At 47.9% G+C, this 27,414-nt stretch overlaps 2 protein-coding genes and 1 non-coding gene across 27 annotated transcripts in view; 1 reads left to right on the top strand and 2 right to left on the bottom strand.

The window, feature by feature from the left end:
* Positions 1–159: 159 nt before the first annotated feature.
* MINDY1 (MINDY lysine 48 deubiquitinase 1) lies at positions 160–10,454 on the bottom strand. Of its 17 annotated transcripts, none has more exons than XM_045364113.2 (10): positions 9,867–10,454; positions 5,445–6,228; positions 5,004–5,061; positions 4,548–4,612; positions 3,770–3,928; positions 3,189–3,294; positions 2,705–2,847; positions 1,413–1,604; positions 955–1,110; positions 160–698 (listed from the first exon to the last, which is right to left on the bottom strand). In XM_045364113.2, the coding sequence occupies exons 2-10, from the start codon at positions 5,886–5,888 to the stop codon at positions 618–620; spliced, it is 1,404 nt and encodes a 467-aa protein (XP_045220048.1). In that variant the 5' UTR covers positions 5,889–6,228; positions 9,867–10,454; the 3' UTR covers positions 160–617. The 17 variants fall into 17 exon arrangements, with proteins under 17 accessions (XP_045220048.1, XP_073852091.1, XP_045220059.1 ...); XM_073995990.1 differs by having other exon boundaries at positions 1,454–1,604; XM_045364124.2 differs by having other exon boundaries at positions 3,189–3,291.
* Positions 10,455–11,978: 1,524 nt separating this feature from the next.
* Positions 11,979–27,414, top strand: part of PRUNE1 (prune exopolyphosphatase 1) — a 31,523-nt gene continuing 16,087 nt past the window's right edge. For 3 of the 9 annotated variants that reach the window (XR_012415081.1, XM_005541947.3, XM_005541946.4), the window contains exons 1-3: positions 11,979–12,230; positions 22,375–22,467; positions 23,024–23,226. Coding sequence is in view for 3 of the 9 variants with exons in the window: in XM_005541947.3 (XP_005542004.1) it covers positions 12,192–12,230; positions 22,375–22,467; positions 23,024–23,226 (335 nt within the window). In the remaining 6 variants the exon portion in view is untranslated. Of the gene's footprint in view, positions 12,231–12,361; positions 12,587–22,374; positions 22,468–23,023; positions 23,227–27,414 lie in introns of those variants that run through there. The other 6 variants (XM_073996081.1, XM_073996068.1, XM_065546280.1 and 3 more) reach the window with 5 other exon arrangements.
* Positions 27,303–27,409, bottom strand: LOC123570900 (U6 spliceosomal RNA). The gene has a single exon (XR_006695114.2). It is a non-coding gene; the product is annotated as a U6 spliceosomal RNA (small nuclear RNA).

The following is a 27,414-nucleotide window of genomic DNA, read 5'->3' as shown; positions in this document are numbered from 1 at the left end:
GGGATTACAGGCACCCACCACCACGCTGAGCTAATTTTTTGTATTTTTAGTAGAGATGGGGTTTCACCTTTTTGGGCAGGCTGGTCTCAAACTCCTAACCTCAGGTGATCCGCCCGCCTCAGTCTCTCAAACTGTTGAGATTACAGGCGTGAGCCACCGTGCCAGGCCAGAAGTTTTATTTCCAAACCCCACGAAGGCATTACAAATAACAGAGATAGAAACCCAAATTAAGCTCTGAAACAACTGGAGACAGGCCTGCCTAGGTGATCAGGAGCATCCAGGCAGCAGGGATGGGAAGCAGGAGAGATGCATTCCAGATAAGGACCTCACCCCAGAGCCTTAGTCTGTATATACGTGTGACTATTCAGGGGCTGGAAGTTGAGAACCAGAAACCCACCAATCCTAATGTTGTCCTGGGTGGGAGGCAGAGAAGGCAGCAGCACGTGACATTACCAAGTCTGGACATTACCAAGTCTGACCCTGGCATTTGTCGCCTGCTCTGATCCCCAACAGTCCATAAATAAGTTATCCAGCACATCTCAGGGATGGAGGCAGGGGAGCAAGCCAACTAGCCATAGCCTCTGGAAGGGGCAGGCCAGCCTGGCACTGGGGCAGAGCTACAGCAGAATGCAGTCTGACTCGTGCTTCGGCCTCTGCCGACGCTCCCCAGCTGGGCGTCCAGATGTGGCTCCTCTCCCCTGTATCGAATTTAACAATCGGTCACTGAACTTCCTTGGAAGTGCACGAGAAGAGATTCTAGAAGGAGGGGTGTCAGGATTGGGACAGGGAGTAGGGAGAGGAAGATAGGAAGGGACTCCAGGGGAGAGGGACAGGCAGGGGAAGGGCCCTGAGAGAAGAAACCTTGAAGAGACCAGTGCAGGAATAATAGGTGTTCTGGACCCGGCAAAGCATGAGGTGGAAACCGGGAGTGTGGGCGCCCGGGCAGCAGCCCACCTGCGGTGACAGGGCCCGTGTCCGCGTCCACACTGGCTGCACTGCCTGCTGCTGTTGATACTCCTCTTGCTGAAGCTGCTGGGCCAGCTCCAAGTCGGTGAGCCCCAGCGCGCCTTGTGGCTGCTGCTGCTGCAGGGACAGAGCAACCAGGTAGTCCTGGGGAGAACAAGAGTTGTACAGTGGGCTGAGGCCCAGAGCTGTGGCTATTCAGGCGAGGTTTCCAAATCAGTTTTTCCGCATCCCTCAAATTCTCTAGCTCTTTCTCCCTACGGAGCAGCACACACAGCCAAATACATTATCTGTGGTGCCAGAGAATACACACCAAGTGAGGAGACGATCTGAGGTAACCCAGAGAAAGAGGCATGGATTCACATGGCCTCTAGCGGTTAAAATGTATGTGGCAAAAAGCTCCCTGAGGCACATGTGCTCTCTGCACTTTTCCTAAGTGCCCTACACACCTGGTCTACCTGCAGCTGCTTTTCTGGGGAGCCACTCCCACCTTCTGCTCCAGGCCCCTTGCCCAGGGAATGACTCAGGTGAAAGTCGGAGTCACAAAAGCAGCTGTCTCCATCCACATTGTGCAGGCTCTCCCATACGACTTGCTCCTCGTGTAGAAAGCCCTGGTCAGTGACCAGTAGGTATAAGTGACTCTACAAAGAAAAGAACAGAGCTCACTGGGGGGACAGGTGATACAGAGGCAGTTCACTGCCAGAAATCTCGGTATGAGCATGTGGACCTTTTTTTTTTTTTTTTTTTGAGACAGAGTCTCGCTCTATCACCCAGGCTGGAGTGCAGTGGTGTGATCTCCGCTCACTGCAAGCTCTGCCTCCCGGGTTCACGCCATTCTCCTGTCTCAGCCTCCCGAGTAGCTGGGACTACAGGCACCCACTACCATGCCTGGCTAATTTTTTGTATTTTTTTAGTAGAGATGGGGTTTTACCATGTTAGGGAGGATGGTCTCGACCTCCTGACCTTGTGATCCGCCCTCCTCGGCCTCCCAAAGTGCTGGGATTACAGGCATGAGCCACCGCACCCAGCCCCTCAGCATGTGGACTTTTTATAAATATGTGTGGCCTTGGGGGGAAGAAAGGGATGTCTGAGTGTATGTCCAGTTGGGTGTGAGCACGGTGGTCATTCTGGCCAAGCATGGCATGCAGTCGTTAGGGCTGAGATGCCACACAAGACTCTGCTCCCCCCATTTTCTGTTGTTCTCTGGGCTTGCCTGATGGCTCTTAGGATAAATCCTTTGAGAACCAGAGACCCCTCCCTCTGCTGCTCAAATCCTAGAGAACTTTGGCAGTTTCTAACTTTTGAAGACCAGCATTGTTCAAAAATTCCACTGCCCCCTCCTAGGGGAGGATCGGACTTTCCTGTACCATCGACGGCAGGCTTATCCCTTATGGCTTGCTCTGGCCAGAAGATGTGAGCAGAAATGACATGTGTCATTTCCAAACAGAAGCTCTAAGCATGAATGCACAGTGCCCCCCTCTCTGTGTTCCCGCATATATTCCAGATAAAGGATCTTTTGTCAGCTGGGTCCCAGAGTGAAAATGGTATGGGACAGAACCATAGCCAGTTCACAGTGGACATGCACCAGGAGCGGGAAATGAACCTTTGTTGTGGTAAACCACAGGGATTTGACGGGTCACTTGCTACCACGGCTTAATCTAGCTGATCCCAGCTGGACCCATGAGAAAAAGACACCAGGAAATGACAGCACCGCATCCCGCCTCCCTCAAACCCGCATTACCTTATGCTTAGTCATGGTGCTAAAGTGGTTGTTTCGGAAAAAGACGCTAAGTTCATCCTCCTTAGCAGCTGCTGTCAGCTCACACAGTCCGTGGTAGGTCAGCTGGGCCGCGGTGGTCTCCAGGAACTGCTCTGCAATCAGGCCTGCCAGACGGGACAAGTTGAGGGAAACTTGGCTTGAATTCAAGGTCCACAACAGGAAGGACCATCCAGAGAGCCCCTGTCAAAAGCCCCGGGGGTCAGTCCCACCTTCTGACGTCCCTTTCTTGAAACCTGGCTGTATTCATTCACTTAACAAATACTTACAGAGCAGCTACCTCATGCCAGGCACTGGGGATACCCCAATGAACTAAACAGAAATTCCCCAAGCTCCTTCTTGTGAAGCTTATACCTAGTGGGATGTGGTGGGAGATGACACACAATAAAAAAATAAGCCTAAGTAGCCATCATTCCCTCCACATACTATTCATGAGAAGGAATGTCACCTTCCGTCACGAGGTTGGTGTCACTGGAGTGTTTGCAGGTGATGATCTTCTCCACCAGCTGGTTGTAACTCAGTTTCCCAACTGCACGCACAGCCTCAGGACTCTGCTTGAGTAGTATACCAAAAAAATTGGGATTTTTTTTTTAAGGAAGGAAATGAACAAAGCTCACAAGGTCTACAACCCTATGATGAATGGTTCCTAAACACTGGTTTTTTTTCGTCTCTCAAAAAAAAAAAAAAAATTTCAGGAACCATTCATCATAGGATTGCTATGTTGCTCAGACTGGCCCCGAACTCCTCCCAAGTAGCTGGGAATACAGGCATGTGCCACCAAACCCATCTGGTTCCTGAATTTTTGATGTCTAAAGAACTGACCTATTTGCATGTAGTTTGCTTGTATTTGCATGTTATCCCCAAAATTGGTTAAAATTCAAGGACTTCTGTACTGGGTCCAGTCTCCAAACCCTATTTCCCTCCCAAGCCATTCTAACCCCTAACTCCCTAACCTCTACCCCACAAAAATTTGCCTCTCTCATGTCAGCTTAAGCTGGATAAGGTCCCAGTGGGCCCTCCCACCCTCACCTGTGGATCAACAAGCCAGCCATGGTACAGAGGTATGCCTAGTAGGTCAAAGACACTGCATTCAGGTGTATACTCAAAATCAGAGACGCCTGTGAATCGCACATTGACATCCAGACCTGTGGCCAGTTTAGGCAGCACTGTTATTGCATCATCCACATTCTGGGGGTAGAAAAAAGATGATGGACATTCTAGCCTTTTCTCCCACACTCCACTTCCACCTCCAGAAATTAAAAATTAACCTTGTTGCTTTTCTTTCGCGATTCTCTTACAAGCCACTCCATTTCTCCCTTGCCTCAACCCTTCTCTATGAACACTGTTTTTCTTTTAGAGTTTAAGTCTCATTCTTTCATCCAGGCTGGAGTGCAGTGGTGTGATCCTAGCTCACTACAGCCTCAAACTCTTGGTTTCAAGTGACCCTCCCACCTCAGCCTCCTGAGTAGCTGGGACTACGGGCACGCACCGCCATACCTGGCTAATTCTTGAAAAAAAATTTTTTTTTTGTAGAGACAGGGGTATTATTATGTTGCCCAGGCTGGCCTCGAACTCCTGGCCTCAAGTGATCCTCACGCTTTGGCCTCTCAAAGTGCTGGGATTACAGGTGTGAGCACTCGGCCAATGAACATATTTTCTAGGACAAAGATAAACTCTCCTTTGACTCCTGCAGAATAAAATCATGGTTCAAGGAAACCTCTGAAGAACAACAAAAGCTTCTCTTAGTATTTCAAGATGTCCCCTTACAAACCTGCAAACCCCTATGCCTGCAGGCCTTCTGCCTTACCTGCTGAAAATTCAGCTGAAGTCCCTCTGACTTCTCCTGGGGCTTGATGGACAGGAGGCAGTTTCCTACAAGACAGGACCTCTTAGCTTACCCCACCAATTGCCTCAAAAGCTACGTTTCCTCGGGTAATGTCACAGAACACAGATTTTCAGAGCTGGAAAAGACTTAGAGTCTAATCCGGACTCTTCGTTTCTCAAAGGAAGCAACAGGCTCATAAAGGTGAAGGGCCCACCCAGGGTCAGATAACAAAGCTAAGGGCAGAATTGGTGTTACAACCCAGGACTCCTGACACCTTTGCTTTTCATTATCCAGCCTTGCAGAGAAGCCCCATAGACCCTTACCCTCCCTGCCATACCAGAACCCCCAAATGGAGATCCCTGAATAGTCTGGATTTCTGGCTGAATGGATAGCTCTGGAACCCTTTGGGTAATTCCTCTTCAAGGCCCAGTCACTCACCAAGATGGGCCATGAGCTCATCCGATGTGATCACTTCCTTCTGCAGGGGGAGCTTCACCTGGAGGCAGAAGGGGTGATCACGTGTGTGCTTTCCCCCAAAGAGCACTAAAGGAAGAACCCATGGAAAGGCAAGGGGGAGCTCCAGTAGTAGGGTGGGGTAGGAAAAAAGGCTTGCAACTGGCACAAGGGAATGAATGTGAAATCTTGCAAGGCATGTGCATTTGCTAGGGAGTAGGAGATACAGGGGTAGGACAGATCTTCCTCTTTTTCTTTTTTTCTTTGTTTTTAGGAACATCTTATCTCATTTGCTCAAGTTGGAGAAATATGGAGAATAATCTGAAAAGTTTTGACTGGTTTGAGAATATCAGGATGATCAAGGAAGTAGGTCAGGGAAGAGTACTCCCTGATATTTTTTGCACCCCTAACTGGGTGTTCTCTTACCTTCCACTGAAGAAAGAGGATATTCATGATGGCAAGGAGAGGGCAAGGGCCATTACTGCTCTGGGTGATGATAGGTGTCCGTTCTCCTTTCCAAGGGATCCACTTGACACAGTAGAAATCTGGCTCAGGCTGTCGGGTCCTGGGGGACTGAGGAAGCTCCTGGGGCATGGAGCATGCCCTCATTGTCTCTACTTCAGGCAGTGTCCCAAGGGTTGGCCCCAGTGGAGCTGAGCTAGCTTCAGGCAGAGGGGACTCAAGGTTGTCCCCACACTGGCCACGCAGCAAAGCTTGGCCCCGTTCTCCAGCCTCCCCATCAGCATCTCTTGCATCTGCGTTCTGAGGGTGCTCATGTGGGCCTGCCAGAAGCTCATGGTTTTCAGGGATGGCTGCTTCTGCAGTCCCAGCCTTACCAGGGGTCGGATCCTCAGGCTGATGGTGTTCCATAGTCAAAAGGGACTCAGCTGAGGGGCACTGAAGGTGTTTACTGACCTCAGGGACTTGCCTAAGCCAGGCTTGGGATGCAAAAGAGGGACCTGTTCAATAAGAAGAAAATCAGTGGGCTGGAAAGCAAACTAACCCAGATAAGTCTTGGAAAAGGAATGTAGTGTAGAAGGCTGGTTAGTGTTTGTGCAGTCACTCCTGGCTAGGGGCAGTATATGTGTAAACAGAAGGGTCCTGTGCTAAGCTCTTTCCACCTCTAACTTGCTGTGACCAGATGAGACCAAGAGGGCACAGGGCGGAAGGAAGACTGGTGGGATTGAAGACATGGGTGGAGTCAGCTTCCCTGAAACAGATCGTGACAGGGAAGGAAGAAAAGACAGAGAGAAAGGGAGAGCACAAAGGAGAAAGAAGGAAAAGAGGTGGAGAAAGAAATGTTAAATCTACGCTAATGGTTATTAATATGATGATCTTTAGCTTACTCTAATAGGCATCACATCAGTAACCGCCTCATAGCCATATTCCCTCACAGGGATAATTCCTCTGCCCTACCCCACACCCTGCCCCTTCACACAACATACTAAGCATACACAGGCTGCTTGTATTTTTAGGGATACCTTCTCTCTGCCTCACCCAAGGATAAAAAGATTAACAGTCACATAGTGCTTGGGGTGAAGAATGGAGGAGGCACAGAGTCAGTGTCATGCCCCTAAAGGCGAAATGCTGGTGAGGAAGGGGAAGTCTTCCTCCTCAAAGGGCTCTTCCGAACCATACGCAATACGAGACCACAGTATAAAGGCCTTGGGAGGGGTTTCCTGTAAGCTGGGAGGGGAAATGTAGGTAGGGGGGTGACTGGAATCAGAGACTGGTTTTAATAAGTGACTTCAGATTAGGGGCACAAAAAGCACTCCCCACAAGTTCTTCCAGTAAGCTTCTCTTTAAAAAAAAATTAATAAAGATATTCAAATTTATTTTAATTAAATTGAGACAGGGTCTTGCTTTGTTGCCCAGGCTGGTCTCAACTCCTGGGGCCCCAAGTAATCCGCCCTCCTCAGCCTGTCAAAGGACTGGGATTATAGGCATGAGCCACGGTGCCTGGACCCAGTAAGCATCTCTTGACAGCTAGAGTTGAGACAGCAACTTTTCCTCAGTTCATTTTTTTTTTCTTCCAGAAACTGCCTAAACCCAGAGATACTCTCTTGCCTGCTATTTCTATGAAATATGAAAATGCTGGCCGGGCGCGGTGGCTCAAGCCTGTAATCCCAGCACTTTGGGAGGTCGAGACGGGTGGATCACGAGGTCAGGAGATCGAGACCATCCTGGCTAACACGGTGAAACCTCGTCTCTACTAAAAAAAAATACAAAAAACTAGCCGGGCGAGGTGGCGGGCGCCTGTAGTCCCAGCTACTCGGGAGGCTGAGGCAGGAGAATGGCGGGAACCCGGGAGGCGGAGCTTGCAGTGAGCCGAGATCTGGTCACTGCGCTCCAGCCCGGGCGACAGAGCAAGACTCCGTCTCAAAAAAAAAAAAAAAAAAAAAAAAAAAAAAAGAAAATGCTGATTATTAATTTACTTAACAATACTCCCTCTACATTCACCTACCTGAAGTTTTATGTCTATTCCCATCCAAGTGGTTTTATTTATTTATCTTTATTTTTTTGAGACGGAGTTTTGCTCTTGTTGCCCAGGCTGGAGTGCAGTGGCGCAATCTCAGCTCACCGCAACCTCTGCCTCCTGGGTGCAAGTGATTCTCCTGCCTCAGCCTCCCGAGTAGCTGGGATTACAGGCATGCACCACCATGTCCGGCTAATTTTGTATTTTTTAGTAGAGACGGGTTTTCTCCATGTTCGTCAGGTTGGTCTCAAACTTCCGACCTCAGGTGATCCTCCCACCTCGGCCTCCCAAAGTGCTGGGATTACAGGCATGAGCCACCGCACCCAATCCTATCCAGGTCGTTTTAGATGTGAACACTGGACCTGTTTAACCTGCTCTCTATCAGCACTAGAGGCACACTGAGGCAAGTACAGATAGACATTTAACTAATGCTGTGGGTATAAATAATAAAAAACCACAAATCCTGCCCTTTGGAAAACATCTCCCTTTAATCTCCTTGCTCCCCTCCCACTCTTTATCAAGGAGAGAAACAGGGAGAAATTAAACTAGTTAGGGACCAGGCACGGTGGCTCACACCTGTAATCCCAGCATTTTGGGAGGCTGAGGCAGGCAAATTACTTGAGATCAGGAGATCGAGACCATCCTGGCCAACATGGCGAAACCCTCTCTGTATTGAAAATACAAAAATTAGCCAGGTGTGTTGGCGCGTGCCTGTGTCCCAGCTGCTCAGGAGGCTTAGATGGGAGAATTGCTTGAACCCAGGAGGCGGAGGTTGCAGTGAGCTGAGATTGTGACACTGCACTACAGCCTGGACGACAGAGCGAAACTCCATCTCAAAAATAAAATAAAACAAAATAAAATAAATTAAACTAGTTAGAAATCTTGTCTTTTCCCCATCCTCCTCCCAACCTGAGACTGTTTCCTTCTTGTAAACCTACATGAATTTGGGGCTAGGAGAAGGCCTGGGAGATGAGATTGAGGAACATTAAAGTTACTGAAATAGAATAAGCCTAGTCACTCAAATTGATTATCCTCTTGATTCACGTATGTTTATGCTAGCTGCATATCATTTACTTGTTGTTAATTTAGAATCAGAGTAGCAAAAACTGCCTGCAGGCCTTACACTTTTTTTCTCTCTCTTTCTCTCTCTCCTTTTCTTCTCCCCTTAAATGACACTTAGGGTGAACCTCAAAGCAGATGCCAGAGCCTGGAAAAGTAAAAAAGCTTGAAGAAAAGCAGCCCTCGGCTGGGCACAGTGGCTCACACCTGTATCCCAGCACTTTGGGAGGCCAAGGCGGGTGGATCACCTGAGGTCAGGAGTTCAAGACCAGCCTGGCTAACATGGTGAAACCCCGTCTCCACTAAAACTACAAAAATTAGCCAGGCGTGGTGGCGGGTGCCTGTAATCCCAGCTACTCAGGAGGCTGAGACAGGAGAATTGCTTGAACCCCGGAGGTGGAGATGGCAGTAAGCCAACATTGTGCCACTGCACTCCAGCCTGCGTGACAAGAGTTAGACTCTGTCTCAGAAAAAAAAAAAAAAAGAAAAAAGAAAAGCAGGCTTCAGTTTTTATATTTTCTGTCCAGTGCCAGAAATGATCAATGATGAAGTGGGGTTGGGCAGCTAGCTGGCTGGAGAGGTGAGCCAAAGGAACCCAGGAACACCTGAGGGAGTGGGGTCTCAGAGGAACTGGGCAGAGCTAAATGGGCTAAGTCTTAAGAGGCAGGGGCAGGAAATGTAATGGAAGGTTTCTACTCTACGAGGTCCAATTCTGCTGGGGAGGGCATGGAGTATCTCAGAGTAGGAAAGAATGAGAGAGAGGATAGTCAGACAAATCAAAGTTTCATTCTCCTCCTCCTCTTTCTCAGCTCCTCAAGTCCTACACTTCTTCTCCAGCTGGAATTATGGTGGTGGGTGAGGGAATTAAAATAACCCTGGCTCCTCCCTAATCAATGGCAGTACAGAGTCAAAAGTTGGAAGAAGCATGTAAAACAGGTATGTAACTTCAAGAAGACACTCTTCCTCTCCGTAGGAACAATTCCCTTACTGTCCCACACCAATCTCTTTCTCAGTCTGACCTACGTCTTCATGCAATCAATAGTTTAGATTTTCATCTCAGAATATGTCAACCATGGCCACAGTGCCCTGTCTACTTGCTCATAAGGAGAGGGGGAGGGTTTCGTGCTTTCATTAAAAGGAGGAGGACCAAGCAGCATCCCCTTTACATATCTCTCCTGACTTAGCTCCTCTAAGCAATCCAGACTTGTAGACCAAAGGTGGAAGGACAGCAGGTGTCAGCTCCCCAGAGCTGGAGAGGAAATGGAGAGGGGTGGGAGAAGAAGTGAAGAAGATTATTAAAATAAAGTTTTTACCTTAAAGAAGTGGGTGCTGTTCCAAGATTGAGAAGGAGGGTTCAGCTGTGGCAATGCGATGGGGAAGATAGGTGCAATGAGGGGGTCTGCCAGTGCCAGCTGCCTTCCAGCTGTCAACGCCTGAGCTTATATAGGTTTACACAGCTTTGCGAGCGACGGTACAGGCTTGGTTGTGGCCACTTCCGGACTCACGCCCAGTACTGGGGGCACTGGAGAGGGTGAAGGCAGGCAGGGGCGGAGCCCAGGTGCTCCAGGTCACTCAGAGAGTCTTCAGGATTCCTGAGTCGCCGAGTCTAGGGCATGCGCTCCAGGCCCTGACTACAAGCTGGTTTTCAAAGGAAGTTTGTGGTTTTTCTTTTCTTCTCTCTCTTTTTTGTTCTCATCGGGACGAAGAAAAATTAGGCAAGGACAAGCTCCCTGGAGGAGGAGGGGCCTGCCCAGCGCTGGTGGATTTCCATCAGGGCTTTCTGACCCGGTCAGCAGCTTTGTGATCAGCAGAGAGGGAGCAAGAAACAGGAGAGAAAAACAACAGACCCTTTCTCTTCCCTCCGCCTGCCTCTGGAAGGGACGGAGCGCTTGTGCCTCTCTGGTGAGAATAGGGAAGAGCAAGTGCCCTTGCTGAGTGGGGAGGAGCAGGGCTGGACAGAAGCAGCTTGTTGGATCTGGGCTGTCTCTCTGGGTATGGCAGTCCTTTGCTCTCGATCCACAGAAGCAGGACCAAAGAGCACGATATTTGCATATATTACTCAGTTAATGTTAAAAACAAACAAACCAACCCAGCTCTTTTCCCTCTGGATCCCTCCATAGAGGTCCTTTCCAAGTCCTTGCTGTATCATTTTTAAGTCTAGAAATGAAACTGGTTGGGTTGTGCACCTGGTAGAGTGCAGAGGGTGTGGAAGAAGCCCCAGGCTCTGGGCGCGATGGCTGACGCCTGTAATCCCAGCACTTTGGGAAGCTGAGGCGGGCAAATCACGAGGTCAAGAGATTAAGACCAACCTGGCCAACATAGTGAAACCCCATCTCTACTAAAAATACAAAAATTAGCAGGGCGTGGTGGCACGCACCTGTAGCCCCAGCTACTCGGGAGGCTGAGGCAGGAGAATCACTTGAACCCGGGAGGCAGAGGTTGCAGTGAGCCAACATCCTGCCACTGCACTCCAGCCTGATGACAGAGCAAGACTCCGTCTGAAGAAGAAGAGGAAGAAGAAAAAACTGGCAGAGCAGGCAGGTGATCCAACACCCCTGTGCTCTGGATCGTGGTTCCACCACAGGCCTCTCATCAGTCACCTCCTCTCGATTTATAGCTGGGGAAGCAGGAAAAGCTGGTGTGAGGCTGATGGTAGGAAATAAAGCGATAGATAAATAAATGAGGGAATTTTTGATGATGAGTGTCCATTTATTTACAGTACTTGCACTACCCTGCGGCTGCAAAGTGGCAGTTAAGGGAGGCTGGAACCTAACTCTACATTCTGAAGGGTTCCCTAAAACTCTATGTACAGGGCCGCCACAGGATGAAACTTCAAGCAACTCTAAAGGCTGAAAGAGCAGTTGGAACAATTAGGGTGGCAGAGAGCAAAAAGTCAAGGTTACAACCGTCCAAGAAAGGAAGGAGAAGATATTTGCGGAGGCTGTAGGAAAAAAACAGGCTACAGAGTTGCAAAGGGAGAAGCAGCAGGAGTTGGCAGGAGACTGTAGGTGTTAGGTAAACAAGAGGGGTCAAAGATTATTCTAATGTTCTCCTAACATGAACAACCACAAAACTGGTTGAGATTGAATCAGTTTGGTAAAAGGCAGAATTTCGGGAAAGAAGATCTGTTTTGCCAAGTGTCATTTAAAATGTCAACCGGATGCTCGGTGTGACATATGGAAAGATGTTATACTTAGCCTGATCTGAGAGGGAAAGTTCAGATGCCACAATAATGGGTTACTGTGACACATACACATTTGTTTACCAAACAACGGATCCCTCAGAAAACGATCCTTCCCTCGGTAGCTAGGGACATTGCGGAGCCGCAGGACTACGTTTCCCACGTCGCCCCACGCCACACCCACTTGGCCTCTCCGGAAAGACGTCCCAGGAGCCTCTGGGCTTAGAGCCCCGCCTCCGCCGCTGGGGGAGGGGCGACGCCAAGCTCGGGAGCACCCGGTTACGCACTTCCTCCCGGGGTCGGAGGCCGATTCGCCGTGTGGCGGGTTCGAGTCCCGCCTCCTGACTCTGGCCTCTAGCCCCTGAGTCCCGGGCGGGGTGCATTCGCCGGGGAAACCTCTCCTCGACCACGGGCACCTCTCCTCGACCAGGGGCGACGGCGTACTTTGGGCTTCATCATGGAGGACTACCTTCAGGATTGTCGAGCTGCTCTACAGGTAACCGATCCCTGTATGTGACTGTAAGGAATGGAGCACGGGGTCCAGGAAGGACGAAGACGTGGGATTTGGGGAGCCTCGACGGTCCGTGTGGAGGGAACACTGAGTTGTGGGGAGGGGGGTTGGGGCCTGATCAGGTTTGGGGCATGAGGAGCGAGGAGCGAGAAGCCAGCTTAGGAGCGTGAGAATGCTGCTTGCTTAGTCTCCCGGTTTTTGGCTCCCCGCCTTTGGGGTCCGCCCGAGAGCTGGGAGAAGTCTTGGGTCTGAATCCTGCATTTGAGCCTCTGCTTGCTGTCATCTCGGTCAGTTCCGTCAAAAGGACCAGGACTGTGCGACCGCCAGCCGAGCCCCGCGAGGTGTGTTTATTCTTTTCTCCCCGCCCCTCTTTGAGTTCTCCGCTCCCAAGGCCTCGCTTGGCCCACTGGCCTCCAGGTGAACCTCGCGGGTGTGGAGGGAACCGGTGCTCACGGCTTTATTTCCTCTGAATGGCGGTTTCTGTCTGGCGGGCTGAACTCATTTCTAAGTTAGAAGTAGTCACGGTATTTTACTTTAAGTCAGTGTTTTTAAACCAAGCATACATAATCCATCAGGCATATTTGTTGACCCACAACCAGCATTCCTTTGCCTCCAGGTTTCTCCTTTGGCCTTAACGCACACACATTACATAAAAATTCTCCACTTGGAAGGGATAAGCACAAAGTGTGTTTAGAATCAAAACCATAAATATGACTACTGAATGCTTTGTGGCTTATTTTTGGTGCTCTCTGAGCCAGTTGGACTCACCCAGCCATGCTGAGCCGTCATGAGGCATTAGGCTGTTATCCCCAGTTAGCAGCAAAAAGCTAACCAGAGACAGACTCCAGGAGGTCACCCGGCCCCTCTACTTTGAGTTATATTGCCCTGAAGAAACCTAGACAGATGGCTTGCTGAGCTTTCCTTTTTAGATATCGGAAACTCAACAAATTCCCCTGGGGGACAGATTCTGTTCTTTAACAAATCCTGAAAGTCACTTAATTCCTGCTGCAGACTCAGCTGCTGGAATAAATGAATTGTCTTCATATTGAATTGGGGAGAAGGTCCATTTTAACACCAATTACATAGACATTTTCCTTGTGAAAAACAAATTTGGGGAGTTATTTCAATGCATAAGGCCATTTGGAACCAATCCCTTTTTGTTACGTCTGATTCCACCACAGGACTAATGTAGAGTTTTGGGGGCACCATTCTAAGTGCTAAACAGTTGGATTCCCCCCCCCCCCCCAGTAACCCAAATGACTGGTCTCTTCCACCATGTGGTAAAGTGCCCTTGGACCTGAAACCTCACTAAATAGTATTTCTTTGCATGCATCTATTCTCCAACATATATCCTCCAGAGCCTCCCCCCACCCCCAGGTTAGCAGTATATTCTCTATTTTTATTTTGTATTTGTTTATTTATTTTGAGCCAGGGTCTCACTCTGTTGCCCTGGCTGGAGTGCAATGGTGTGATCACCTCCCCGGCTCAAGTGATCCTCCCCCTGGCTCAAGTGATCCTCCCACCTCAGCCTCCCGAAAAAGCTGCGACTATAGGCAGTGCCACCATGCAGGGCTAATTTTTTGTATTTTTGTAGAGACAGGGTCTCGCCATGCTGCCCAATCTGGTCTCGAACTCCTGGACTCAAGCAATCCCTCTGGCTTGGCTTCCCAAAGTGCTGGAATTATAGGTGTAAGCCACTGTACCCAGCCCTAATAGTATATTCTCTACAGCAATATGAAGCTGGAAAAATACTTGATTTTTCCAATATTGCTGGAATCCTGACCTTTCTCTACCTGCATTCATCCCCCAAGGAGCAAGATCTAGCTCTTCTTTCAAACTTGTGAACTTGTGAAAGTTGAGATTGTGTCTTAGAGCTTTCATCATCACATAGCCTCTCCAGGGCCTGGAGAAATGAGAAAATTAGACTCTAGGAAGGTTAACAGGTGAACTGATGGCAAGACATACTGGTAGATGCCAACAATTTAGATTGCTTTAATTTTTTTTTTTTTTTGAGATGAACTCTCACTGTCGCCCAGGCTGGAGTACAGTGGTGCAATCTTGGCTCACTGCAACCTCCACTTCCTGAATTCAAGCGATTCTTCTGCCTCAGCCTCCTGAGTAGCTGGGATTACAAGCTTGCGCTACCATGCCTGGATAATTTTTGTATTTTTAGTAGAGACAGGGTTTCACCATGTTGGCCAGGCTGGTCTCAAACTCCTGACCTCAAGTGATCTGCCTGCCTTGGTCTCCCAAAGTGCTGGGATTACAGGCATGAGCCACCACATCCAGCCTAGATTGCTTTAAATTATAGAAGTAGTAAATGTGTACTTCATGAATAAATTTAAATACCAAAGGGATATGGAATGAAAAAGATAAAGATCATTTTTCTTCTCTCCTCTCCATCCAGTTCTCCAGAGGACACCCTGTTAAGTTTCTTGTGTAAAGAGAGAGAGATGATTTAGACAGATACATTCTTAAGTTTGAATGTTCCTGTTAAACTACAGTTTAATTATAACTTTCAGAAAATCATGAATGCTCTTCTTTGCACAGAATAAAGACAGCTGGTAATCCAGCCAAGTCTCCCGTTGCTACTGTATTTTTAGTATTTGATACCAGAGAAATTTTCTACAGCCTCTGCCACAGAGACAATAGGATGTTCCATTAAAAAAAAATCTTATTTAACCAAATGTCCTATTTATGGTGACTCATCTTTCGCTTCTAGGGGGGAGAAATCTTTGCTTCAGGCTGGGGCTGCATTGCATTTTAGGTGTTCATCCTGGAGCCTTTGGACAATGTACTGTGTGCAGTTCTCAGGCATGAGGCAGGAATCAGAAGCTGGCTCTCCTTAGAAATTTGTAGTCCTGGCCGGGCGTGGTGGCTCAAGCCTGTAATCCCAGCACTTTGGGAGGCCTAGATGGGCGGATCACAAGGTCAGGAGATCGAGACCGTCCTGGCTAACACGGTGAAACCCCATCTCTACTAAAGAATAATAAAAAAAAAAACCAGCTGGGTGAGGTGGCGGGCATCTGTAGTCCCAGCTACTCGGGAGGCTGAGGCAGGAGAATGGTGTGAACCCGGGAGGTGGAGCTTGCAGTGAGCCGAGATCCTGCCACTGCACTCCAGCCTGGGTGACAGAGCGAGACTCTGTCTCAAAAAAAAAAAAAAAGAAATTTGTAGTCCTGGCATCAGTATTGTTCCTATTTTCTCTGCTGAGAGGGTTTGTCTCTCTCTGGCTTTCTGTCTCGTTTATTTTTCTCCCCCATTAACTATTCTGAAGAGTAGTTATCATACCATATTCAGCTTTAGAAGGGAAGTGGTTTACTTTGCCAGGCCTAGAACCCCCTCCCTGCCCCCTCCTCTTGAGGCCACAAAGAACATTTCAGGATAAGAGAGTCTTTTCAACTAGTGAGTGTTTATTCATTTATTTATTTTCATTTAATATATATATTTTTTGAGACGAAGTCTCACTCTGTCGCCAGGCTGGAGTGCAGTTGCATGAAGCTCTCTGCAACCTCCGCCTCCCAGGTTCAAGTGATTTTCCTGCCTCAGCCTCCCGAGTAGCTGGGACTACAGGCATGTGCCACCATGCCCAACTAATTTTTGTATTTTTAGTAGAAACGGGGTTTCACCATGTTGGCCAGGACGGTATCAATCAATTGACTTCATGGTCTGCCTGCCTCATCCTCCCAAAGTGCTGGGATTACAGGCGTGAGCCACCGCGCCTGGCCAACTAGTAGGTCTTTAAAAAAAAAAAAGAAAGGAAAAGAAAGTTTGTATTTATTTACTTGTGGCCCTCAGATGGTATTTCTTCCATTGGCAGCTTAGATTTCCTCATGCTGCTAAGTATAGCTGTATTTTCCCTGAACTCTTTCTCTGATGGTCAGAAAACAGGTTGTTTAGCTTGTGCTTTCAGCTGGTGGAGGATGGGCTTGGAATTAAGGGTTACACATGTTTTTTCCTAAATAGAGAATGATGTCTTATAAGTTGGGCAGCCCCACACCCGGTTTGCCCAGGGCAGTCTTGGTTTTCCCCTGTGTAATCATTAATAGCACCCCTTTTCATTCTCATAAGTGTACCAGTTTGAACAATAAAGTATATAGTCACCCATCACATAAGCCATGTTAAGGATCAGGGATACATGACCATGAAAAGATAGGGAGCTCCTTAAGATAGAAGTTAAGGTCTGTCTCAGAGCCACAAGTGCTAGAAGCTGGAGGTTTAGAGGAAGAGGATTGCTCTGGACTGGGTGTTCAGGAAGGCTTCACAGAGAAAGACATTAGGTAGACTTGAACAATGGGGAGAAGTAAAGAAAGAAGATGGGAAGGATCACATTTTACTATTTATAGCATAGGCACTTATGGTAGTATCTCATTTAATCCTCCTAACAACGTCATGAAATTGGTTACAATATTATTCTCATTTTTTGTTTGTTTTTTTGAGATGGAGTCTCACACTGTTACCCAGTCTAGAGTGCAATGGTGTGATCTCAGCTCACTGCAGCCTCCACTTCCCGGGTTCAAGCAATTCTCCCTGCCTCAGCCTCTGGAGTAGCTGAGATTACAGGCACCTGCCACCACGTCTGGCTAATTTTTGTGTGTTTTAGTTTCACCATGTTTGCCAGGCTGGTCTCGAACCCCTGACCTGAGGTGATCCGCCCACCTCAACCTCCCAAAGTGCTGGGATTATAGGTGTGAACCACGACACCTGGCCTATTCTCATTTTTATATGAGGAAAATGAGGCTTCGAGGGTCCAAAGTCCTGCAACAAGTAAGAAGCAGAGCTGGGATTCAACCCCAAAGTCTGTGATCTTTTCAATTAGTAGTTCTGCATTCAAACAGAGAACGAATAGTGCAAAGGGCAGAGCTGGGAATGTGCACATCATGGTTTGCGGGTGGTGAATAGTCCAGTCAGGCCGGGGTGACAGTGGGTGTTGACAGGGGAGAGGAATGCTGCTGCCTCCCTTGGTCACCCCAGTTCCAAGATTTGCTGCAAGTCCCAAAGTATTCCTTTTGTATTCATTCCTTCTGGTTGCTGTCTGGGTTTGGCTGAGTGCAAGGGGTTCATTGTTCACCTTCCTCTGGAGATAGTTTCTCCTGACTTCAGAGCCATGCCGTTATATTTGGTCCCTACTTTGTGCTTTTCTGCTTAGCGTTCTCTTCATGGTGAGGATCTAAATAAGTCTGATTCAGCCGCTGCTTGCAGTGAAGCAACACTGATGTAAATGAGTGTGGAAAGGTTCTCCAGCGTCTCTTTGGACCCAGCAGTAGATCTCTCCTGCTTGCTCTGCCTTTTCTCCGCTGCTCTTACGTTTTTCCTCCAGAGTCACGGCCATATGCCTCATGTTTATATAGTTTCCTCTCTAGAGAACACTCGCTACCCCTAACTGCTTCAGTGAGCAAGTTATTTCTGCAGACTCTTATCTCAAGTGCTTTCCTGTCACTTTGGTCCATAGCCATCTGGGCAGTTCTTGGTCTCCAGGAAACAGAGGTCTCTGGTATCAGGAGGAGGAATTACAAGTCAGAGAAGTTGCTATGGGACCTGGGGTATTGGGTAGAATTCTGTTATTGCTTTGGAAAAAAGTAAAGCCCCTACCCCAGTGCTGTTCAGTGTGAATGGGCCTTTGCTTCCACACTCTTGAAGTAGACTTAGAGAAATAGGCATGGGGAGGACCTCAGGGGAAACTTCCTTAGGGGCCCTTTGGGCCGAACCCGGACAGATAACCTCTGTCTTCTGTATTTCTCTCCAGGGATGGGAGTAGGAGATGGGGAAGAGGGTGGTTTAAAAACAAAAACCTATCTTGTAACTGGAGGGGGCAATTGATACCACCAGAAGTCTTCTCAATTTGCCCTTTCTGAGCTGTGGCTTTCCAGTGGGGGAAGAGAAGGAGTGATAGCCTGTGTAGGGAAGATGATTCTAGGTTTCCCTAGATTCCCTTTTTTTCCTAAAGTTACATTAGTTGATAACTGTTCTTTGCTATGTGTTACTCCTCTGAACCTTCCCACTTTGCTAAACTCTTTTTTTTTTTTTTTTTTTTTTGAGACGGAGTCTCGCTCTGTCGCCCAGGCTGGAGTGCAGTGGCCGGATCTCAGCTCACTGCAAGCTCCGCCTCCCGGGTTTACGCGATTCTCCTGCCTCAGCCTCCTCAGTAGCTGGGACTACAGGCGCCTGCCACCTCGCCCGGCTAGTTTTTTTGTATTTTTTTAGTAGAGAAGGGGTTTCACCGTGTTAGCCAGGATGGTCTCGATCTCCTGACCTCGTGATCCGCCCGTCTCGGCCTCCCAAAGTGCTGGGATTACAGGCTTGAGCCACCGCGCCAGGCACTAAACTCTTGTGTCTAGCAAATCTTCCCTGACCGACGAAGTCAGAGTATATGGCTTTTCACCTTCTTGTAACCCAGTAGTTCTCAACTGGGGGCAGTTTTGCTCCCCAGGGAACATTCAGCAAGTCTGGAGACATTTTTGTTTGTCATGACTTAGGGTGCTACTGGCATCCATGTGGGTAGAGGCTAGGGATCCTGCCAAATATCCTATAATGCACAGGACAGCCTCCACAAAAAAAAGAATTATCCGGCTGGGCGTGGTGGCTCATGCCTGTAATCCAATCATTTTGGGAGGTTGAGGTGGCTGTGTCACTTGAGCCCAGGAGTTCGAGACCAGCATGGGCAACATGGTAAAACCCCATCTCTACAAAAAATGCAAAAATGCTCATGCTTGTAATCCCAACACTTGGGGAAGATGAGGTGGGCGGATCACCTGAGTTCAAGACCAGCCTGGCCAACATGGTGAAACCCTGTCTCTACTAAAAAATACAAAAATTAGGCCGGGCGCGGTGGCTCAAGCCTGTAATCCCAGCACTTTGGGAGGCCGAGACGGGTGGATCACGAGGTCAGGAGATCGAGACCATCCTGGCTGACACGGTGAAACCCCGTCTCTACTAAAAAAATACAAAAAATTAGCCGGGCGACGTGGCGGGCGCCTGTAGTCCCAGCTACTCGGGAGGCTGAGGCAGGAGAATGGCGTGAACCCGGGAGGCGGAGCTTGCAGTGAGCTGAGAGCCGACCACTGCACTCCAGCCTGGGCGGCAGAGCCAGACTCCGTCTCAAAAAAAAATAAAAAATAAAAAATAAAAATACAAAAATTAACTGGATGTGGTGGCGCACGCCTGTAGTCTACTACAGCTACTCAGGAGGCTGAAGGGGGAGAATCACTTGAACCCAGGAGGCAGAGGTTGCAGTGAGCCCAGATTGCGCCACTGCACTCCAGCCTGGGCGACAGAGTGAGACTCCATCTCAAAGGAAAAAAAAAAAAAAAAAGGGCTGGGTGCGGTGGCTCACACCTGTAATCCCAACACTTTGGGAGTCTGAGGCGGGTGGATCACGAAGTCAGGAGTTCAAGACCAGCCTGACCAACATGGTGAAACCCCGTCTCTACTAAAAATACAAAAATTAGCCAAGCATGGTAGCACGTGCCTATAATCCCAGCTACTCAGGAGGCTGAGGCAGGAGAATCTCTTAAACCCAGGAGGTGGAGGTTACAGTGAGCCAAGATCACGCCACTGTACTACAGTCTGTGCGACAGAATGAGACTCTGTCTCAAAAAAAAAAAAAATTAGTGGGGCATGGTGGCGGGTGCCTGTAGTCCCAGCTACTCAGGAGGCTGAGGTGGGAGGATCACCTGAGTCTGGGAGGTGGAGTCTGCAGTGAGCCATGGTTGTGCCATGCACTCCAGCCTGGGTTACAGAGTGAGACCCTGTCTCGAAAAGTAAAAGTTACAAAAATGAAAAAGAAGTATCTAGTCCAAAATACCAGTCATGCTGAAGTTGAGAAACCCTGCTATATTTAGTGTGTCTCATTTTGTCTGTTTCATCCCATCTTCTCTCAAAACCAGGCTGAGATAGAAGTTCAAAAGTAAACTGATGGGCTGGGCACGGTGGCTCACACCAACACTTTGGGAGGCCAAGGTGGGCGGATCACTGAAGGTCAGGAGTTCAAGACCAGCCTGGCCAACATGGCAAAACCCCATCTCTACCAAAAATACAAAAATTAGCCGGGCATCATGGCGCATGCCTATATTCCCAGCTACTCAGGAGGCTGGTGCAGGAGAATCACTTGAACCCAGGAGGTAGAGGTTGCCGTGAGCCAAGATAGCACCACTGCCCTCCAGCCTGGGCAACAAAGTAAGACCCTGTCTCAAAAGAAAAAGTAAGCTGGTAAGAGAGAAGTATTGTGCCCTATGCTGAGCCATAGGCTTTCTGGTCTCATTCCACCCAGCAGAAAGCTTATACCTGGAATGAAATGACATAAGTACCTGCCTCATCGGGTTAAGGATTAAATGATTGATTAATGCATGAAAAAATATGAGAATAATGCCTGGCACATTCAATAAATGCTTAAAAACAAAACCCAAGACCCTGTCACCCTGATTTTGGGCACTCTAGTTTTAGTATGTTTTATTTTATTTATTTATTTGAGACGGAGTTTCGCTCTTGTTGCCCAGGCTGGAGTACAAAAGGCACGATCTTGGCTCACTGCAACCTCCGTCTCCCGGGTTGAAGCAATTCTCCTGAGTAGCTAGGATTACAGGCGCATACCACCACCCCTGGCTAATTTTTGTATTTGTAGTAGAGATGGGGTTTCATCATATTGGGCAGGCGGGTCTCAAACTCCTAACCTCAGATGATCCGCCCACCTCGGCCTCTCAAAGTGCTGGGATTACAGGGGCCAGCCACCACGCCCGGCCTTGGACTAGGTCTTACTTTTAACCTTTATTCTCAAAGCCTCTTCACCTGTTCTCATGATTTAGAAGTGTAAGCATCTGGCCGGGCGCACTGGCTCACACCTGTAATTCCAACACTTTGGGAGGCTGAGGCGGGCAGATCACCTGAGGTCGGGAGTTGGAGACCAGCCTGACCAACATGGAGAAATCCCGTCTCTACTAAAAATACAAAATTAGCTGGGTGTGGTAGCGCATTCCTGTAATCCCAACTACTCGTGAGGCTGAGGCACGAGAACCTGGGAGGCAGAGGTTGCAGTGAGCCGAGATCCCACCATTGCGCTTCAGCCTGGGCAATGAGCAAAACTCTGTCTCAAAAAAGAAGTGTAAGCATTCTTTTCCCTATTATGAAAGTGGGAAGAAATAGTCAACCAGGGTTGATATGCCCAAGGGCATGCCTTGAATATATCAGCTACCCCAAATCCCCTTTTTTGACTATTTGAGTGCCCAAAGAAGATAAGAAATCAGAAGTTTATTTACTGCTTTGTAAGTTAACATTCAAGGAGGCCGGGCGTGATGGCTCAAGCCTGTAATCCCAGCACTTTGGGAGGCCGAGACGGGCGGATCACGAGGTCAGGAGATCGAGACCATCCTGGCTAACACGGTGAAACCCCGTCTCTACTAAAAAATACAAAAACTAGCCGGGCGAGGTGGCGGCCGCCTGTAGTCCCAACTACTCGGGAGACTGAGGCAGGAGAATGGCGTGAACCCGGGAGGCGGAGCTTGCAGTGAGCTGAGATCCGGCCATTGCACTCCAGCCTGGGCAGCAGAGCGAGACTCCGTCTCAAAAAAAAAAAAAAAAAAAAAAAAAAAAAAAAAAAAAACATTCAAGGAGATAGGAGGAAAGAACACTTTTCTACAAACTGGATATATGTAGAATGCTATAAGCTTAGCTGAAACACTTATGCCATCTATGGAATGAGGACCTACCTCCTCTGTGAACATCAATGAGAGGAAGTGTGTGAAGCCCTATATGAGTATAAGGTAAATGGAGAGGCCAGGCACAGTGGCTCATACCTGTTATCCCAGCACTTTGGGAGGCCGAGGCGGGTGGATCTCTTGAGCCCAGGAATTTGAGACCAGTCTGTGCAACATGGCAAAATCCCATCTCTACAAAAAATACAAAAAATTAGCCGGGCATGGTGGCGCTTTCCTGTAGTTCCAGCTATGCAGGAGGATCGATTGAGTCTAGCAGGAGGTTGAGGCTGCAGTGAGCTGTGATCACGCTACTGCATTCTAGCCTGGGCGACAGAGTGAGACCTGTCTCAAAAATATATATAGATGTTTAAAAAAAAAAAAAGGTAAGTGGAAATGGATAGAGATACTTTTGTTAGTTTCCCGTTTTCCTTCTTCTCCAGGAGTCCCGACCTCTACATGTTGTGCTGGGAAATGAAGCCTGTGATTTGGACTCTGTGGTGTCTGCTCTCGCCCTGGCTTTTTACCTAGCAAAGGTGGGTAAAACAAAGTAGTACCTAGAATCTGAGTCCCTTAGAATGAAAAGATCTGGATTCAAGACCCAGCTCTGCCACTTACCAGCATTTAGCATTGGGTAAATTTAAATCCCTTAAGTTTGCTGAGTCTCATGCCACCATCTATAAAATCTAAAATGATATTTTGCAGTGTTGCTGTGAGAAAAAAAGTGAGTAAATGTATTTTGGGGGATTTGTAAACCATAAAGCGATATTCAAACAGTTTATTACTGAGTTCCTTATAGGTATCAGTGATCTAGTGTGTATTCCTCTGCCCAGGTTAGTTCTTGAGGACTATTCCCTCTCTGCAGCATTGCATCTAGAACTAGGTCTTTACCATGAGTTACCTTGTTGACCTTCATGTTATCGCTAAGGAGGGAGGGCAAAAGTCATCCTTTCATTTTTATAGACTGGGTACTTGTGGCTTTGAGAAAGGTGGTAACTTACCTAAGTCTGTCTCTTTTGGTCCCAATAGTCTTGTTACTTTTTCCTGTCATTGTAAAACATTGTGATGCCTTCTTTTCACTTTCCTATCTAGACAACTGAGGCCGAGGAAGTCTTTGTGCCAGTTTTAAATATAAAACGTTCTGAGCTACCTCTGCGAGGTGACATTGTCTTCTTTCTTCAGAAGGTTCATATTCCAGAGAGTATCTTAATTTTTCGGGATGAGATTGACCTCCATGCATTACACCAGGCTGGCCAACTCACCCTCATCCTTGTCGACCATCATATCTTACCCAAGTAAGCACAAGGAAATTAAATTGCTACCTATCATGTACCATGCTGGGCTCTGATGAGTGAGATATAAAGAGAGGAAGAAAGAGTTTTTGCTGGCTGGGTGCGGTGGCTCACGCCTGTAATCCCAACACTTTGGGAGGCCGAGGTGGGTGGATCACCTGAGGTCAGGAGTTGGAGACCAGCCTGGCCAACATGGCAAAACCCCATCTCTACTAAAAATACAATTAGCTGGGCGTGGTGGTTGCAGTGAGCCAAGATTGTGCCACTGCACTCCAGCCTGGGCGACAGAGCGAGACTGCATCTCAAAAAAAAAGAGTTTTTGCTTTCAGGGATCTCACAGGCTAATCATAATTGATAGGTCATATTAGATATAGAAAAACAACACAAAATATTGTCAGTTCTGTAGTTATATGTTTGTCTATGGCATAAAGACATACCTTGTAATAAAAAGAAATAGAACATGTGGAGTTCAAACTAAAGGATAACTCAAAAATCATTTAAATCTGCCTTTGGTATCATTATTTAAGATTTTGTGTGCTGGGTGCGATGGCTCACACCTGTAATCCCAGCACTTTGGGAGGCCAAGGCAACCAGATCCATTAAGCTCCAGGAGTTCAAGACCAGCCTGAGCAACATGGCAAAAGCGTGTCTTTACAAAAAAATTTTAAAAATTAGGCGGTGCATGCCTATGGTCCCAGCTACTCGGGAGGCTACTCAAGAGGTTGAGGTGGGAGAATCACTTGAGCCCAGGATGTCGAACCTGCAGTGAGCCAAGATCACACCACTCCACTCCAGCCTGGGAGACAGAGAGAGACCCTGTCTCCAAAAAAAAAAAAAAAAAAAAAAGATTCTGAAACAGATTTATTGTAATAGAAACCTTTGAAACATGTTTGCAATTTTCTTTTTTTCTTTTTTTTACTTATTATTTGTTTTTGTACTTACTAAAATTTTTTAGAGGACAGGGTTTTGCTATTTTGCCCAGGCGGCTCTTAAATTCCTAGGCTCACGCTATCTTCCTGCCTCTGCCTCCCTAAGTGCTGGATTATAGGTGTGAGCCACCACACCTGGCCTGCAACTCTATTTTTAATTTTAATTTTAATTAATTAATTTTTTTGAGATGGAGTCTCACTCTGTCACCCAGGCTGAAGTGCAGTGATGTGATCTTGGCTCACTGCAACCTCTGCCTCCCGGGTTCAAGCTATTCTCCCTGCCTCAGCCTCCGAAGTAGCTGGGATTACAGGTGTGTGCCACCATGCCCAGCTAATTTTTCTATTTTTTACTAGAGATGGGGTTTTGCGCTGTTGGCCAGGCTGGCCTGGAACTCCTGACCTCAGATGATCCGCCCGCTTTGGCCTCCCAAAGTGGCGGGATTACAGGTGTGAGCCACAATGCCTGGCCTATTTTTAATTTTTAAAAAGTGGCCTGGTATGTTGGCTCACGCCTGTAATCCCAGCACTTAGGGAGACCTGTCTGACCAATATAGCGAGACCCTGTTCTCTAAAAAAAAAAAATGAATAAAAAAATCCATAAACATAGTGTGACCTTGTCTCTACTAAAAATAAAAAAATTTGCCAGGTGCAATAGTGCATGCCTATAGTCCCAGCTACTTAGGAGGCAGAGGTGGTAGGATCACTTGAGCCCAGGAATCAAGGCTGCAGTAAGCTATGATCACATCACTGTACTCCAGCCTGAGTGACAGGGCAAGACTTTGTCTCCAAAAGAAATTTTTTTAAGTTATCAAAAGGGCCAGGTGTGGTGGCTCACACCTGTAAACGCAGCACTTTGGGAGGATGAAGTAGGAGGGTTGCTTGAGCCCAGGAGTTCAAGACCAACTTGGGCAAGATGGTGAGATCCTATCTCTACAAAAAAATTAAAATAAAAATAAAAAGCACACAAAAAGTTAGCAAAAGTTTTTCTACATAAACTCATGATTTTAGAATAATGTATTATTAGAATATATAAATATCTCAGGCGAGGCATGGTGGCTCACGCCTGTAATTGCAGCACTTTGGAAGGCTGAGGCGGGTGGATCACGAGGTCAGGAGATCAAGACCATCTGGCTAACATGGTGAAACCCCGTCTCTACTAAAAAATACAAAAAATTAGCCAGGCGTGGTGGTGGGCGCCCATAGTCCCAAATACTCCGGAGGCTAAGGCAGGAAAATGGCGTGAATACGGGAGGCGGAGCTTGCAGTGAGCTGAGATCGTGCCACTGCACTCCAGCCTGGGCGACAGAGTGAGACGTGAGACTCCGTCTTTAAAAAAAAATAGCTGGTCTTGGTGGCTCGTGCCTGTAGTCCCAGCTGCTCGGGAGGCTGAGGCAGGAGAATCGCTTGAACCTGGGAGGCGGAGGTTGCAGTGAGCCAAGATCGCACCACTGCACTCCAGCCTGAGCGACAGAGCAATGTTCTGTCTCAAAAAAAAAAAAAAAAAATTAGCCAGGCCGGCCGTGGTGGCTTACACCTGTAATCCCAGCACTTTGGGAGCCTGAGGCGGGCAGAATCACCTGAGGTCAGGAGTTCAAGACCAGCCTGACCAACATAGAAAAACCCCGTCTGTACTAAAAATTCAAAATTAGCCGGACGTGGTGGCGCGTGCCTGTAGCCCCAGCTACTCAGGGGGCTGAGGCAGGAGAATTGCTTGAACCCGGAAGCCAGAGGTTGCAGTGAGCCAAGATCATGCCATTGCACTCCAGCCTGTGCAACAAGAATGAAACTCCATCTCAAAAAAATTTTTTTTTTAAATTCTATAAATAATAATGTCTATTTAACAAATGTACACATTTATAATAATTCCATCCCTAATTTACTACTGGAAAAAAACGACCAAAAAAGCAACACGAGTATGTGACTTTCCTAAGTCTGTTTGGCTCCTGCTAATATTCTTTTCTTGAGCACATTGTGGTTATAGCAGGATACTGACAGAAGGCAGCCTGAGAGAGCATTATCCATCTATGGATTCATTCAGTAATAAACTTTCCTTTTTTTTCTTTTTTTTTCGAGACGGAGTTTTGCTGTTGCCTAGACTGGAGAGCAACGGCACCATCTCGGCTCACTGCAACCTCCGCCTCCTGGGTTCAAGCAATTCTCCTGCCTCAGCCTCCAAGTAGCTGGGATTACAGGCATGTGCCACCATGCCCGGCTAATTTTGTATTTTTAGGAGAGAAGGGGGTTTCACCATGTTGGTCAGACTGGTCTTGAACTCCTGACCTCAGGTGATCCATCCACCCTAGGACTCCCAAAGTGCTGGGATTACAGGCGTGAGCCACTGTGCCACCACTTTTTTTTTTTTTTTAAGAGATGGTGGGTCTCTCGCTCTGTCTCATAGGCTGGAGTGCAGCGGCATCATCATAACCTTGAGCTCCAAGGTTCAAGGAATCCTCCTGCCTCAGCCTCCTGTGTAAAAGCATCATTCCTGGCTTTTTTTTTTTTTTTTTGAACCTGAGTTTTGTTCTTGTTGCCCAGGCTGGAGTGCAGTGGCGCCATCTCAGCCACTGCAGTGAGCCTCCCAGATTCAAGTGATTCTCCTGCCTCAACCTCCCAAGTAGCTGGGATTACAAGCATGTGCCACCACGTCCAGCTAATTTTTTGTATTTTTAGTAGAGACAGGGTTTCACCGTGTTGGCAAGGCTGGTCTCGAACTCCTGGCCACAAGTGATCCGCCTGCCTCAGCCTTCCAAAGTGCTGGGATTACAGGCGTGAGCCACCATGCCTGGCCTGGCCAATTTTTTTTTTTTTTTTTTAAGAGACGTAGTCTCGCTCTGTCGCCTAGGCTGGAGTGCAGTGACACAGTCTTGGCTCACTGCAAGTTCCACCTCCCGGGTTCACACCATTCTCCTGCCTCAGCCTCCTGAGTAGCTAGGACTACAGGCGCTCCCGCCACCATACCTGGCTAATTTTTGTATTTTTAGTAGAGATGGGGTTTCACCATGTTAGCCAGGATGGTCTCCATCTCCTGACCTCGTGATCCACCCGCATCAGCCTCCCAAAGTGCTGGGATTACAGGCGTGAGCCACCGCACCTGGCCTTTATTTTTTATTTTTATACACACACACACACACACACACACACACACACACATATTTTATGGAAAAATTCACAAATGTGCGTGTCATCGTTGCTCAAGGACCATGCTAATCTTCTCTATATCGTTCCAGTTTTAGCACATGTGCTGCTGAAGTGAGCACTGATC

Source organism: Macaca fascicularis, chromosome 1, assembly GCF_037993035.2.
Source record: "Macaca fascicularis isolate 582-1 chromosome 1, T2T-MFA8v1.1".
In the NCBI taxonomy this organism is placed as follows: domain Eukaryota; kingdom Metazoa; phylum Chordata; class Mammalia; order Primates; family Cercopithecidae; genus Macaca; species Macaca fascicularis.
The sequence above is the reverse complement of the archived record's forward strand: the minus strand, read 5'-3'. Positions and strand labels throughout refer to the sequence as shown.